This window comes from Pararge aegeria, chromosome 4 (assembly GCF_905163445.1).
Source record: "Pararge aegeria chromosome 4, ilParAegt1.1, whole genome shotgun sequence".
Taxonomy (NCBI): Eukaryota; Metazoa; Arthropoda; class Insecta; order Lepidoptera; family Nymphalidae; genus Pararge; species Pararge aegeria.
In genome coordinates, this window is record NC_053183.1 from 19,753,113 (window position 1) to 19,770,660 (window position 17,548).

A 17,548-nucleotide genomic window follows, 5' to 3' on the forward strand; every position below is an offset into this window, starting at 1 on the left:
AGATCGCTACTAAGCGATAAGGCCGCCCTTTGTATCCTACTTTTTAAGTTTATTTTTGTTGTGTCCATTGTTTTTTTTACTATTTGTGGTGTACAAATAAAGTGTATAAATAAATAAATAAATAAACATCTCTTGAAGATGCTTCGGTTATGGAGCGAAACGTGCGTAGAGGGTATTTTGCCGAAGATCTGTTTGGTCTGTTTGGTGTTGAAGAAATTATAAATTACATCATACAGATTCTCCTGCTTTTCGCGCAGTATAGCAAAATGAGCTTAATTTTCATAATTAAAAGTATTTACTGTCTTGTCCAGGCAGTTAAATTAGAGGTCATAATTTTCAGTGCTTTCCTAATTCAAACCAAACAATGCCTGTGCAGGAGTTTTTCCTGTCACTTTATTCAAGATGTTACTAAGCCTCCATTGGATTTTAGAGACTGAGTCGTCCTTAGAGTTTCAGAGGTACCGGAATTGGTAGCTGGTGATGCAGACGATACCGTCTGATTATAACGCTCCACCTTGACAGTTAGCGATTGGTGAGAACATGAAGCAGTCTCCAAGTAAATTATTGAATAAGAGTGACCAAGTTCGACCCTCAAAACACACCATATCGTAGTAATGTGCATTTTAAAGAATTAAATATCACTTCTTTAACGGTGAAGGAAACTATCGTGAGTAAGTCTGTGTTGAAGACAGTACTGCGCTCTGGATACAACCTAGCAGTTGAACATGATAACTACTAAACCAACGAAGCAGATGGCTCAAACAAACAAAATAAAATGATTCTTTGTCTAGATAATTAAACGTGCAACAAATTTGAAAATAATTAAAGCTTAATGAAAGGCAGCATTTTAATTGTAAAAATTTGTAGGTAACTTTGTACCTTTAAAGCGTTGTCGAGACAAAACGCGTGTATAAATCGTGGCACGAAAATAGAGAAACTATCTTACTCAAGATTTAACTAACAGGTACATGTGAATAAATGCAATTTAATCTCTTTTCGCATCATCACCATCCTCAGTCCAATAATATCTCACTTCTGGGTACATTACCACTTAATGCGTAGGAGATAAATTAGGAGTCAACCCGCTGTTAAAATGGATTCGAAAGATTTGGTAGCATTTATGTGACATTATGTCACACACAAATCGGTGTAAATCTGTTAATTTACTAAATACAGTGTAAACTCTTTATAACGTTATCCTTTATAACGATAAACTCCCTATAACGTTGGAGTGAGCCCAAGTTGGTTGGTTTGCGTTAAAACTCACATATTGAAATGATTCTCTATTACGAAGAAATGTGTTCATATTTGTAGACAGTAAATATTTATTATCGGTATTATTTTTTATGTTATGTTATCAGGTAACAAAAGACTTTGAAGCTCCGAAACATCCGAGGTCGGTCTAGCTTTTGTTATCCTTAATTGCCTTGTACACGTGCAGTATGACGCATTGTTTTCTCGGAAGTGATGGTCTTCGACCAAGCATACTGGGTACCTATCGTATTATCAGTCGTAAACCTACTTTGAAACTGTTAACATGGCCAGTAAACGGAAAGCGATTAGTGTTGACGAAAAAATTTGTGTGATACGTGCGATTGAAAAGGGAGAAAAGAAAAGTGACGTTGGAAGGCGTTTTGAACTAAGTCTTGCTGTCTTGTTTTTTTTGTTCACTCCATATAACGATAACTCTCTATAACGACAAAAAATGCTCAGTCCCTCGAGTTTCGTTATAAAGAGTTTACACTGTACATATAATTTCCTATAATTTAATATTTTCTGAATTCCCATTTTTAAAATGCATATCACAATCCAACAGTTCACTAGAACTATTACATGTACATTTAAGACATTCAATACACCTTTTGTGTGACTCCTACTTTATATTGGTGTATATTGTTTGAACGGCGCAACTTTAATCGGTGGGGAATTCTCGCTTAATTTCTCATAAACAAAAGCCGTGGCCGAACAAAGAAATAGGTGAACAATGAGTGGCCGGTTTTGAGCATTGTATACCGTTCAACTGGCTGCCTATTTTAAATCCTACAGTCTAGATCTAGAAAATAACCCTTCTATATAAAAGTTGCAGTATAAAAATTTTAATTCAGTTCCAGGACCAAAGGTTGGTAAGACAATACGAAAATCCTTTTTGCGCGTCTTAAAATGCCGTTTATTATATTAGAATCCAGAGTCAAAATTCATTTAAAGTTGGCCTAAATATAAGCATTTTTGAAACATCGAGTCTGTCTGTTTGTAGTGATTCTATCACTGGATCGCAAGGAATTCTACCGAGAAGGAGCTGGCAAGAAACTCGGCAGAAGAAGAATAAACACTTTATTGCATGTATAACATACAGGAAAAGAAACAGTAAGGAGTACTAGTACAGAGATTATTTAAACAAATAAACTTAATATATATATATATATAAAATATAAACAATATATATAAATACTAGCTGACCAAATTTAGGGGGATAAAAAATAGTTGTCCGATTCACAGACATACCGAATATGCACCCAAAATTTCATGAGAATCGGTCAAGCTGTTTCGGAGGACTTTAACTACAAATAAACGAAAATTTTATATACAAGATATAGCATATATAATATTTATAACTACATTTTAATACATAATTTACAAACAATAATAAAGAATCTACTTTAAATGCCATCACTCAAAGAGAGGTAGTAGTCCTTCAGACGACTCTAAAATACCGGAAGGGAATTACTTCCACGGCGTCTGTCCGTCGGCGGCAGGCAGATTGTTCCAGAGCATAATTGCCATAAAGATTAAGGATTACCCAAGAACTTCGTTTTACAATATGGGAGTACCAGACGGTTACCAAGGCAGGATCGATGGTTGGAATGAGAAGTAGAGTCAGAAATAATCGAAAACAATCCCTTAAATAAGTGGTCAGCAGTTGCTCTCTTCAGCTTTATCATTTTACACTAATTATTCTGTCTTGCGAGAGATGAAATGAAAAGAGATATTTATTTTGCTAAAAAATAGGGTATAAATGTTATAATAATATGATAATAGATATGAAGTCCAACATATTCTGCTGATACATCAACATGCAAAAATTAAACATTAAATTATATTAATAATTAATTTTTATCTTTATATATACGAGTATATATTTCTTGTGTGCGTGTATGTCTGAACTCCTCCTAGACGGCTGGACGGATTTAAATGATTTTTTCGCTATGCGTTTGGGTGGCACCCTGGATGGTTTAGATTCACAAATCAGCCAGACAGATGGCGCTGGGGTCAGCTAGTCAATTATATAAAAAAGTGTTGTAATCTTTCAATAATAAATGTGTTTTAACACACTGTCTAAATTATATATCTTAACCTATACTTATACTTATATTTTGTTTGTTTTTGAACATGCTTTGGAACTTTACCAGTTGGATATAGGTGTAACGCGGTCCTGAGTTGGAATCTCGGGTCGGGCCAAAACTTGTTGGGTTTTACTGAGTATTCTCAGTACCAGCCCCGATTTAGAAAACTGGCATTGTCAACCTCCGCTCCGACTTTGTGAGCAGGTTAATCATTAAAGCCCAAAAATCCGCAATCAAAAATTGAAACGAGCCTTTAGCTAGTTAATAATAGAAGTACTGATAGGAATTCATTGAGGATAATTATTTATTTTGTTTCATTATTATTAGTATATTACTTTAAAATGAATATCCTTTTTATATATTATATTTATATTGGTAGTTACTAGTATTGTTGTATATATATTTTAGTTAGTTTTTACAGGATTATCTATAATAAAATGTATATATTTACCACCATATATATATATTTTCTGTATTTGTTTTCTTTGCCATTGGTTGCCTGAAAAAATCGCTATGAAGCGCCAAATTGTATACGTTGTTTTGTTATACTTTTCTTTTTCTTTATGTACTTTTTCAGTTGTGTAAAATTAAAAAAAATCAAAATTCAAATTGATTTATTTCAAGTAGGCCTAATAAGCACTTGAAACGTCAAGTCTGTCTGTTTGTAGTGACTCTACCAACGGTTCGGAAGGCAGATTCTACCGAGAAGAAGCTGGCAAGAAACTCAGCAGTTGCTCTTTTCCAACAACAACTATTTACATATTACATTTTAACAACCATTTTTCAATCTTGTAAGAGATGAACGCGGAACCGGATGCTTCCAAGCAACCTTGCCAGAAATTCATCAAATGTATTGTAGCGCTGTAATAAATGTGTTTTAACAAATTCTTTAAACTTATGCATTGGTAGGTCAAAAATTACCTTAGGAATCATATTATAGAAGCGTATACTCAATCCCTTATGTAAGGGTAGACTCTGTACCTTTCGCAGACGATATGCAGATGACAATAATTTATGACAATTTCTTGTAAGTCGACTGTTTATATACACTTTTTGTTTATATAGACTAATATGTTGTCTTACAAATACTATAATATTATTATTTAGTATAATATAGTATTTGTAAGACAAAATATATATTGTGAAGATATAGTTAGTAAGTAGAGGAAAAGTATATTCATTCAATATTAATATAATGTGTATAAAAATAATGCCACAATAATGTGCATTACCATTACAAATCGTAAAATTTTATACGTCGATTCCGACGATCCAGGTTTTCTTTTACAGAATTTTGCATCATTACAGCTGTTAACAAGCATACACACTGCAGGCAATGGCCGCAGCAGATGTTCCTAAGCTACAGGCGGTTGAGAAAGTTAGATGTCATATCGATGCATTTTAGGTCGTTTTCTTTTATCACTATTACCTTAGACCAATGCAGGCGTTCTGGCGCCATTTGCGTTTGCTTAAAGACCGCGTACATTCATACGTTGCATCAATACAACAGTTTATAAATATACTATGAATAAATATACTACGATAATACACACATCGCCATCTAGTCCCAAAGTAAGCGTAGCTTGTGTTATGGGTACTAAGATAACTGATGAATATTTTTTATGAATAATATACATAAATACTTATAGTATATAGATAAACACCCAGACACTGAAAAACATTCATGTTCATCACACAATTATTGTCCAGTTGTGGGAAACGAACCCACGGCCTCGGACTCAGAAAGCAGGGTCGCTGCCCACTGCGCCAATCGGCCGTCAAACAAACAAACAAGTTTACTACAATTATCTATATTGCGGGAGATCAGAGCGGATCTGACTGCTTCCAAGCTACCTTGTCATTATTTTACATGCATTTTAAATACATAAAATTGATAATTACTCCAAGTGTAGGTAAAAAAACATATAAAAATTATATAATTATATAAAAGCAATGTTTCATATTTTATTTCAAACTTGTCTCATTGTAATATGGACCTTTGGAAAAGTAGATTGAAACTGCAATGATTCCTATTAGATAACGCTACAGTCGCTATAAGACTGATATAAAAAGGCATACACTAATTTCGGTTTCGGCAAGGTCTATAATTATTTTTCTGTTGATTCACAACTTACTGATGATCAAAAACGATTTCTCGATTGCGAGTGAGCAAATCTTGTACTAAAGCGACAGGGCACGGATGTCCGCTTAGCACGAGAATGGTTTGGGCCGTAGCCCACCACGCTGGCCGAGCGCGGATTGATATACTTTACAGGCTATTGGGAACATTATTGAAAACTCAGAATTGCACATTTCCTCACAAGGTTTTTTTCACCGTTGAAGTTAGTGATATACAATATCACTCTAAAAATTAGAAATGCGTGCTGGGCGTCCGGATCACATAATGTTTACATAATTTCCTCACGATTCAATTCTTTCCTTAACCATTAGAGCAAGTTCTATTTAAATAGCTTACACAAAATATAATAATAAGATAGGCCTTAATTTCAGTAATTATAGGATTTTAGCCTGAAATAATAGTATTTGCATAACAAGCCAGGAAATAAATTGCTAAGCAGATACTTTATCCACGTTCACTTTATTGTAAAAAGATTGTGATAACTTTGCTCGTCAACTTAAACCTAAAGCTACGGGGTTCCCAACGCGCCCTGCTGTAAGAAAAGCTCAAAACAAACGTAGACACGTATTTTTTTTTGTTATCACCATCGCACAGTAAATTAATATTAAGCTATGAAGTTAGAACAATTCACCACAAAGCTTTTTTATCGTTTAAGTAATCCTCAATTTTGTAATAGGATTTTTATGTTTGTAACACTTTCTTATTCTTAGATAGACCTTATTAGTTACATCATGCAGATTATGAGTTAAATAATAAGGACTATCTATCTGCCTCCCGCCCATACTATTTGCCCTAATTCTGAATAAATGAACAATGAATTAAAACTATTGTAAAAAAAACTAAAGGGAAACCCCAAGAGGCCATTGGAATCAGCTGACATCAAAAGCAAGTGCTGTCAGGCGGTGTAAGCGTTTTCGCTGTTTTTAGGACAGACCCGATTGCAGTGGAGAGCCGCTTCACTGTTAAGCTGACCTGGTTTCAAATGGGACTGTCCTATCTCCCGACATGTGGGGAAACCGGGTTAAATGGGAACTGTTTTGGCGAATGATTGAAAAAACAAATATTAGGCTACGGTTACCGATATAGCGCGACCATTTGCGAAGCTAAAGTTACAATTCGAACGCGTAGCTTTATAGTCACTAGCGGTCCCTCGATACTTCGTCCGCGTATAAGTCAAGTTTTAAAAGATAGAAACGTTAGTTAACGTTTTTAAATCCTTGTTATCCTATCATTTATATTTAATAATTGTATAAATTGTGGTGTTTTTCCTGACTTTATGAAACATAGTAAATTTAGTTCCTTTGTTCAAATCGGGTAGTACTACAGACACTTCTAACTTTGGACCAATAGTACTACCCACTCTCAGTAAAATCTTTGAAAGTCTTATATTAAATCAGTTACTTAACTTTTCACATAAAAAAAAATATTGCATGCCAATCAATTTGGTATTACACGGGGTTGCTCAACAACCGACTCTTGTGTTGAGTTAATACATAACTAGCTGACCCGTGCAACTTCGTCACCACCAAATCGGTTATTACCGGAGAACACAAATAAAATGATATTTTCTAAAAATGAATCCTAGCTAAATCGATTTATCCCCCCGAAACCCCCTGTATACTAAATTTCATGAAAATCGTTGGAGCCGATTTCGAGATTTCAATTATTTATATTGATATATATACAAGAATTATACAAGAATTGATCGTTTAAAGATATAAGATAAGATACACATACATATTTGAAGCCTGGGAGGCGTCACGAGACGCGTTGTGTTCAGCATGAGACATTAATCAGAAAATTACACCACTATTGAATTCAGGGCATAACTCTAGATTTAATGATTTCTAACTAGAGTGTGAGATGGTGATAACAAAAAAAAACCTGGCTAAGTTTGTTGTGCGCTCTTCTTAGACCAGGGCGTGTTTGGATATCTCCTAGCTATAGTTTTAAGTTAACGAATGCAGTTATCACCACCACTAACATTAGTGTTAACATGTTAAATGTATGAACGCTAAATAAGTGCCTGTGATAAGGTCTACATGAATAAAACATTTTGGAATTTGAAATTGAATTTACTTTTTATGCCAGGAAAACAAACGGTTCTCACGAGATTTGTAAAAACCCTAATATACGCGGGCAGCCAGTAAAATAATTTTGACTAAGTATATACATATTTCATATTCCTACATTCCACAATTTTTTTAAAAATCTAACCTCCAACTTATATAATGAATGTGAAAGTGAGTTTAGTGATTCATAACATCTACTGAGTAATAAATAATGTATTACTGTTACTGTATCATCATCATCATGTCGGCCCATTAACGGGATACTACAGGGCAAGGGCTAGACTTTAACTAGACTGTGAGATGGTGATAACAAAAAAAAAACCTGGCTAAGTTTGTTGTGCGCTCTTCTTAGACCAGGGCGCGTTTGGAACCCTTCTAGCTTTAGTTTTAAGTTAACGAATACAGTTATCACCATCACTAACATTAGTGTAACATGTTAATTGTATGAACGCTTCATAAGTGCCTGTACATGAATAAAATATTTTTGAATTCGAATTTGAAATTTGGGCCTCCTACCACAATGAGAAGAGGTTAAGGCCGTAGTCCACCACGCTGGTCCACTATTTTGGTGGACTCCACATGCCTTTGAGAACATTATGTAGAACTATCAGGCATGCATTCCTTACGATGTTTTCCTTCACTGTCGAAGCAAGTGATATTTTTAAATTACTATTCCTTAAAGCTTAGATATTACTCAAAGCTTACAGCCTAAACCCTTCAGAGGGGGACCTTAGCCCAGTAGTGGGCCCAGTAATGGGATGGTGATGAAAAGTTTTAAAATTAATAGCTTATTTTTTTACTCACCTCTATAAGGCACGTAGATGTTCAGATACAAACAGTCTTCTGACTCCTGAGCAAGGAAAGGCCTCAGTCTGCTGAGGTAATGCTGCCTGCCTAAGGACGGTGGGTTCCCTTTCTTGATGACAGGTAGAGATTGCGGACAGACGGGTGCGAAGCGCGTTGCCATCCGTACCGCAGGCCAGGGTGGAGCACTGACTGAAAGAAAAACCGTCTTAGGCACACAGATATATTTTTTTTATAATAATAAGTAACGTATTGGATATTGGATAGAAGCAGGCGTTACTTTGCGGAAGTCCATGATTATCAAAATTAAACTTAATTTGCTATACTCCGCGAAAAGCAGGAGAATCTGTATGGTGTAATTTATAATTTCTTCAATCCTTATACTCCACACCAAACAGATCTTCGGCAATATACCCTCTATACGTTTCGCTTCGAAACCGGAGCAACCTCTGGAGATGTTGACTTTACAATGAATAATTTTGTTAAGAATTAATTTTGATAATAATAAGTAACGGCCCAAGAAGATGATGCGCGATAGTTTTTTAACTTAACATCAGAAGTAATTTAAAAGTCATGTAAGGAGCACGTTCTGCAACATGCCGCCCTGTATTCATCAATTGGAGGCGTAGGTGTTAAGCCTCATGTGACTGTAATTGCCCTAGCAGGCACGCCATCCAGACTATTGCAACAATGTTGTTTAGTGGCCGAAATGGCGATAGTTCTTCACCGGACGAGCTCTGTCACAAAAAGCTTTACTTATGACGTCAGGTGCTTAAAGTATTGGATAGAAGCAGGCGTTACTTTGCGGAAATCCATGATATATTATCAAAATTAAGCTTAATTTGCTATACTCCGCGAAAAGCAGGAGAATCTGTGTGGTGTAATTTATAATTTCTTCAATCCTTATACTCCACACCAAACAGATCTTCGGCAATATACCCTCTACGCACGTTTCGCTCCGAAACCGGAGCATCCTCAGGAGATGTTGACTTTACAATGAATGATGATGATGAATGAATTCTTAACAATTGTTAAGAATGAATTCTTAACTTCTTTGCGATCAATTGGGTGCTTTATAATTTTTACCATATCGTGAACAGCGGCAATACACTAGAGTCAAATGTATAGCATTATAATTCGAACAAATTTTTTATATTGCCGTCGACGGCAACGTAAGGCCGCGTTCGTCCACTTTCTGTCTTACCATCACGATCTGATAAGAGTATAGATTAGAACATAATAGATACTTATTTGAATAATACACACGATTACATAGATGCCATTTAAATATCAATTGCGAAGTCACGGTGTGTTGCCATTATGAAAATAATAGTAAAACTTAATTCGATCATCTCTCCGTTTTTCAATTATACAATGTTCAAAATATTTCACTTTGAGCAGCGGTTGCTTTTTCTCTGTTTAATCTGTCTCTATTTACGTCTTAAGCGCAGTTAATATTTATTAATATTCTAGCTGATACCCGCGACTTCGTTCGCGTGGATTAAGGTGTTTCATTCCCACGGGAACTATCTTATGTCCTGGGATTCAAGGTAACCTATGTTCTTTTCCATTTCAAAGGCTTCATGCATACGAAATTTCATTAAAATTCGTTTAGCTGTTTTTGCATTATTGATTAACAAACATCCACACTTTCACATGTATTATATACTAGGGTACCCAGCCCGCTTTACCGGGCTAGATTTTGCTTTATTTTATTTAAACAATAAACTTACATCATTAAAGTTTTAATAAAAGCTATATTTGACAGTTTGACAGTTCAAAAATAGGAGTGCTCCGATCGTCACCAAACTTTACAGGATTACGCCAGGTCAATCCGGAGAGTCCCTGAAAGTTTCATTGAAATCGGTCCAGCCGTTTCGGAGCCTATACGGAACATACCCACACACTTTTTCTTTTATATATATATGTATATATAGAAGTAAGATATACCTATTTATATGTAATTTTTTTCTTCTCCATAATTTATAGCTCATTATTATTTTTATCACCATCACATAACACCATCTGAGATTGCAGTCCAGGGCTTGAAGTAAACATAACAGATGTGATAATAAACGAGACAGACGGCTTGTAGTGCTCTCGAGGCACGTGCGTAGACACCGCCAGTTTCCTAACTCCGTGCTGTCTGATAACATCGTGAGGAAATCTGCATACCGCTTCCTTTACTTTTCCATAATGTTCTCGAAAGCGTGTATAGTCTACCAAGCTGAACAACGGCCTGTTATTTTGATATAATATTACTTTTGCTCTGTAGTGGGCCGGTAATTGATTTTTAATACTAACTACCTACTGTAATTTTTAAACATAAAAAGAGGTAAACGAGAAGGCCATGGATAGAAAAGGTTAGAAAATCACACCGACAAGAGCAGCTCTTAAGTTTAAGAGTTCAAATCCCAGCACGCATCTCTAACGTTTCTAAGTTATGTGCGTTTTAGCAATAAAAGTATCACTTGCTTCTACGCTAAAGTGAAACACCTGCATGTCTGACAGTTCTTTATGATGTTCTCAAAGGTGTGGTGTCCACCAAACCACACTGGGCTGCAAGGTGGACCCCCCACAACCCCTTCTCATGGTGGGAGGAGGCACGGTCCCATTGCCCTGTCCTGGTAATGGATGATGATGATGAAACACAAAGAGCTAACAACATTTATACTTTAAAAGATTTAGAGTTTCATTATGGAAATATTATTACTCTTATAGACGCAATTATGACATTTTTAGTAACTCTTATATAATCTAAAGCCAAATTTAGACTAATACAAGTCACTTGTTCACTTACAGGTAACGTTTTCAATCTCCACAATTGTCTGAATTACGCTTTGCACTAAAAAACACAATAAATACTTTCATTTGAACCAAGTTATTTAAAAATAAAAAGGGCCATTCATTTCTATACGCGAAATTAATGTCTCAGAAAAGATAATAATGGTGAAAAGAAAATCCCTTTAATGTATGAAAGGAACTATTAGAATTGTAAAATACAACAGCATCTGCAGTTTTACATCGTATAAACTTTGGAGAGAAATGATAGCTATTAATATAACGGTATTCTGTTATCTCGCTCAGTGGGACTTAGATTACTGAAATAGAATGAAACTGCAGCAAAAGTAATTTAGAAAAGTAAATGAAAAACCGTGGCTGGTAACATTTAAAATGCATTTGCACCCAGATATCATCTGAATGAAGCAAACTTCATACAGAATTGTACTATATACAAACAAAGGCGAACTTTGTAGAAAATTGTACTGTTTGTGCAAACTAGTGGAAGCCCGCAACTTCGTCTGCATAGATTTCTTTCATCCCGTAGGATGGAATGGTGGAATTTATTTAATAAGTTAAATTTAGAACGTATGAATAGTGGTATTTTTAATAGCATTCTGGCTTCTCCGTTTTCACGAGAGGCTAGAATGCTATACAAAATGATTTATATAACAAGTCGGCGTAGAGAGTAATTAAAAGTAAGTGTAGATATGAGGGTGACATGTTCAGTGTTGAACAAACCCTTTAATAAAAGTAAAAAAAAACAACAGTTTCTACGGTGCGCATGCCAGTAGCCAGAACGCAAGTTCTGTGGTTTTTGGTTGGAGGCCCCGGGTTGTTAGATTTGGGAATTTATTATTTCCGAATTTACTCTGGTCTGGTCTGGTGGGAGGCTTCGACCGTGGCAAGTTACCGCCCTACTGACAAAAACGTGCCGCTGAGTGATTGAGCGTTCCGGTATGATGTCGCATAGAAACCGATTAGGGGTTAAATATAACAGCCATTCTCGCTAACAGGCTAGCCCGCTACCATTTTAGACTGAATGTTAACTTACCACCAGGTGAAAATGCCAAAAACCAGTTTAGCAGTAAGTAGTATTTTTAAAAATCTTAAAATACCTCCCCTTTTTTACCATAAGCCATAACTGGACACCAGACAAGAATGACGGAATCTCATACAAAGTTTCAACCTCTGTTCAACCAGTTTAAGGGAAAAATAAATATATATTTTTCTTAAAAAAAAAAAGATTTATTTATTTTTATGACCTTGACAAGTTCAATTTTATACAGAATTTTAAATGGCATTGCATGAAAGATATTATAAGGCTGTTTAGTTTTTACCCGCCATAAAAATATGCACTCCTATGCAAAACAGTATTAATCAATGTTTATAGATAGATTTTATTAATATAAATTCCCATGAAAACGCTCGCAGGTTGTCGTGGCCGCACTTGTGACGTCATAAGTTAATCAGAGCTTTAGCAAGCCTGTTCCAGTTCCAGTTTTTTCTAAAGTTTATTGATTTTGTATTGATTACAAGAAAGTTAGCAACTGATAGTTTTAAATCATAAAGTACTTGATATACGCAGATATTATCGACGTTTAAGCGGTACGAAATTGACGAGGCGTCATAATTTTGAATTCACCGTTTGTCATGGCTGATCGGTAGATTTTGCAGTTTTATTTATTGAAAATAACCAATCTCACTTGGAATAGAAATAAAAATACGTTTTTCATGATACATGAATCATATATCCTTAGGTAAATACAATATATAGCGATTATTTGTTACTGCCATGATACCTTACCTTACCTTTTATACAGTTTCTTCATCGCTTCACCTCTGTGTCGCTTAGGATGTGCTCCTATGGTGGAATAGGTAATATAGCTTTTTAAATAGTTCTGTAAATATCTTACCTGGTGGCATAAACCGCAAGTTGCCAACCGGTGGTGCTGCATACGGGATCCCTAAGAACATCTCCACTGGCTGAAGATCATAATTCTTTCCTGGCTTTACAATCAATCCTCTCAGAGCACCCTGTCTTAGATGATATTCCCTCGTCAACCGCTTTTCATCTTTCGAAAAGCTATGGGGGTCATCGTACACAGCTGCCCCTTCGTTTGCCATCGGCATTAAGAAAGAGATAGCTATATAAATAAACAAACTGTGGCTTATAAGCGGAGTCGCGTGCCGGGCGGCCATTTTGGTTAAGTCCACTGATTTGCTCTCATTGCACTGCTTAAAATACTCTTTGGTTTTATAGTTTGTTTGGTGATTTGGTTTTACAGCCGTGCATGTGAGTCACTTTTGAACTCTGTTCTTTAAAATTAATCGTTGCTGTATTTACCATAGTCATTATATTATCACTGAATTTATTTATTTGCGTCTTTGGTATATACGTTTAAGTTTCAAAACTTTGTTTATTAATTTTTAATATTTATAACATGCCTTCTTGATTACGATGCATTTTAATTTTAAATTTTAAATTTGATAATGGTCTTTTAAATTTTATATAGAATTTAGTTAATCCTTTTTTTTCTAATTTTGTTATATTTAAATGTATATATACTCGTAACTATGGGCTATGCCTGAAATTAAGACTTTTATTGTTCTTAATATTATTAAAACAATCACTACTATTATATATACTACTATTCACTGCACTTTACAACCATCAAAAGGTTGTTATCTTCGAAATATGTATGGCAAATATTGTTTGTAATAACACTTAAATCCATTCCGATTATAATTGGTTCATGTGCACGAATACATATACTCGTAAGCAAGGTTTACCTACAAACCAATTTGAAAAACACAATTGTACTAACATCGATTTTTAGCACAATCACAAATAGTCACGCACTGAAAACAGAACGAAAAATTTCGCGATTTCAATCAACCCTCACATTCCGTTGTGTAATTTTTTCACCCGCGATTTTTTTATCATTTTCGTTATACACGTTTCACGATCAATAGAGCGGTGCGCGCGCGCACAGCTGGATCGCATCCAAACTGTCCCTGCTCGACTCAAATACCGAAATAAGACGGAATGCGCGACAGAGGGGTAAACGTTTCTAAGATATATTTCTAAACTTATATATACCTAACCAATCCACGTCCTGTACAACGCAAATTAAGAAAATGAATGGCTGTTAATGTATGGTTTGGTATTTTGCTAGTAGGTACGCAATATAGCCCTTAATTTTATTTAACTGTTAAATTACATATGTTAAATAGGAAGAGAGTATTTTGCACGACACAGGGAAAAAGTAACTTACGGAATACGTACGTTCTTACCGAGGACTGAAATTATTTAATGTTAACTTTAATAACTACAGGTACTTCAATTTCCGATGTTGTTTTCAATTTCCTTCGGCACAGGCGAAGATCAATAGCTATACAGCCTATTTAGTTGTATATGTTTATAATTCACTTTTAGAAGCAAATGTCTATTGGACGGGTATTTTCGAAACCTCTCAGAACTTTTTCATCTGCCGTCGATTTTCCCTGTCATTTGGATTCATCCAGTAGATGCCACATTTCACTCTTAGCCACAGCGAAAGTAGCGCGAGCGTAAATTAATTTCTATACACATAATAAGACACTGCTGGGATAGTTATATGAAAATTTGAATGATCGTAAATTCAAATTCATTTATTTCAAGTAGGCCTACTTTATAAGCACTTTTGAAACGACAAGTATGTATGTTTGTAGTGACTCTACCACCGGTTCGGAAAGCAGAGTCTACCGAGAAGAGCCGGCAAGAAACTCAGTACTTGCTCTTTTCCAACATCAACCAAATCATTTTGCTATCTTGCGGGAGATAGCAAAATGATTTGGTTGATCGTATGTATGGATGTTTTATTTATAACTAGAGCTTCGAGAGTTCCAAACGCTCCCTGGTCTAAGAAGAAGTCCACAGCAAACTTAGCCGGTTTTTTTGTTGTTATTACCATCTCACATTTGCATTTAAAAATATGTTTCTTCTACTATCTACTGCGATCACTAACACGTCTGCCCAGCGTGTTGATTATGGGCAAACCCTCTCGTTGGTAGACGCCTTTACTCCCTTCAGTGGACTGTTAATGATGCAATTTAACGCAAGATTCGACTTACACGTCTAAATTCCAGGCCTACGCAATTGTGCACACAAACTGGTTCTATCAAAAAACATTAAGAAAACGCGGACAAAATCTAGTGACAAATGAATTCCAACTCGTCTCCGTCGAACAATTTGCGGGACTAACCATTTCCATGTTTACAGCGAACAAGCTTCATTTACTTCATACCGCACATTTACATAGATCCATTTTAATGTAACGCTTCGACGGGAGATTTGGTTAATATGTAGTTTCTGCTCGCTTGTCTGATGCGTTAGTATCTGATTAGTTTCGTTAAATGTGACTGAAGTTTGCTTGGTTAATTAAATGTTATTCAAGTCTACTTAAGTCTTTATAAGATGTTGTAATAAGTGCTTTCAAGGGTTTTACTTCCGTTACATGACTCGTCTAGTTTTATAGCCTAAATAAATAGCTTTCGTATTAGTTATTTGATAGTATTTATGTTCTTACATCCAGTAGTAAATTTTGGGAAAGTTAGATATTATGAAAATTAAGCTTAATTTGCTGTACTCCGCGGAAAGCAGGAGAATCTGTATGGTGTAATATATAATTTGAAAAGATTATTATATTTTTCAATTTTTAAAATAAGATTTTTGTTCATTTATATAATTTTCATCTATAATAGTAAGTCGATATAAATAATCGACCTAAATCTCTACCATAAAGGGTTGTCTGGAGGAGATCGCTTAAAGCGATAAGACCGCCTTTGCGCATCTTATAAATATATATTTTCATTGTTTTGTTATTTCTTGTTTTTGCTTTTAATTTGTGCAATAAAAACTTTATCTATCTATCTAATTGACTTACTAGAAATGAACATAAATTATTTATGTTCATTTCTATATGCATCCTTTGTGGATGTGTTTGTTGATATATACGTTTCTAACATCATACTGAAGTAAATAATAGATCTACCTTTACCTAAGTTTAAACAATGAATTAAAACGCAATTAATTAATCGTGGTTACCACACGATCAACGAATTCCTCAACCAGCTTGGAAACCTGCTCTCATCTCTCACAAGATAGAAAATTCTAAAGATTGTTAACGGTATTGAAAAAGAGCAATCTGCTGAGTTTCTTCCCACCTTCTTCTCGGTAGAATCTGCCTTCCAAATCGGTGGTAGAGTTACAAAAACAGACTTCATGTTGAAAACTGCTTATAAACTAGGCGTACGTGAAAGAAATAAATTTAGAATTTTGCATTTATCATTTTTATAATCAACCTCATCCTCTGGCGACATTTTACTTACTTGATCCACTGTTGACCTAGCAAGCTGCTCCAATGTAGGCGGGTTTATTTAAAATAACAAGTTTTATTACTTAATTTTTTATTTTTTAAATATAATAACTGTTATATATATTATTTAATTAGTGTTTCTGTAATTTGTTAACATTCTTGAGATAGTAATCTTTAGAAGCATAATATTTTAAGTCAATCTCATGTGCACCCACCTCGGTTTAACACGGCGCATCTTTATAAAGCGGGGTATTTTCGGCCCCGCACCACCACGTGCTGTAAACATCCGGACGGCACGGGTTAGGAAGCGAGGAAATAATCACTTCGGTTTATAGGCGATTAAAACGATACTGTTGGCGATTTCACGAAATTAATTTTTTTAGAAGTTGATAAATTGTCACTTAATTATATTTTTATTACAATCATCAGCTAAAATAATATTCCACTTCCATTACTCACATCAGTTTTATTACGGTTTATTACAAATTTCTTGGGAACCGTTCGTTTTCTTTGAAAATAGTAGCCTATTCACCGGAGAATGTATCTGTATTTTTTTTTCTATGTAGCATAGTATATTTTTGGCATAGATAAAGTTGAAAGAAAAGATATATTATGTAGAATCTTGTTAATATTTAAATATATTGCACATTTTTAGTAGTTATTAACCTTTATTTGTCCCATACCACGATAAAATCATCTTACTTGGATCCTGCAGTAGCTGGAATGGATCTCTTATAGAGATAAGCTTTCCTTTGTACACTTCATGTATCATATGTTCACATTGACAATTGATGGTACATAAATAATAAATATATAGTTAGTTCCACATGACGATAATCTGATGAAAGCTGAAAAGGAAAAAGTCTTGCTAACGATATAACCGCCATGCGGGGTGTTGAGTCGAATACAGTGGCGTTCATAGAGGGTATGCACAGGGTATGCAGATGATATAAAATGAAGAAAATCTCCAGTACGACTCATAGAAAACTTAAGGATTGGCATTGTAAGAGTTATAAAAAGCCTACCCTTAAGTATTTATAACTCTTACTG

At 35.0% G+C, this 17,548-nt stretch overlaps 1 protein-coding gene across 1 annotated transcript in view; it reads right to left on the reverse strand.

Annotated features, from left to right (window-relative positions):
• Nucleotides 1-13,461, reverse strand: part of LOC120623407 — a 35,580-nt gene extending 22,119 nt beyond the window's left edge. The window contains exons 1-2 of the mRNA XM_039889425.1: nt 13,055-13,461; nt 8,358-8,549 (exon numbers count right to left, since the gene is read on the reverse strand). Coding sequence (XP_039745359.1) covers nt 8,358-8,549; nt 13,055-13,340 — 478 coding nt within the window. The 5' untranslated portion in view covers nt 13,341-13,461. The remainder of the gene's footprint in view (nt 1-8,357; nt 8,550-13,054) is intronic.
• Nucleotides 13,462-17,548: the final 4,087 nt, after the last annotated feature.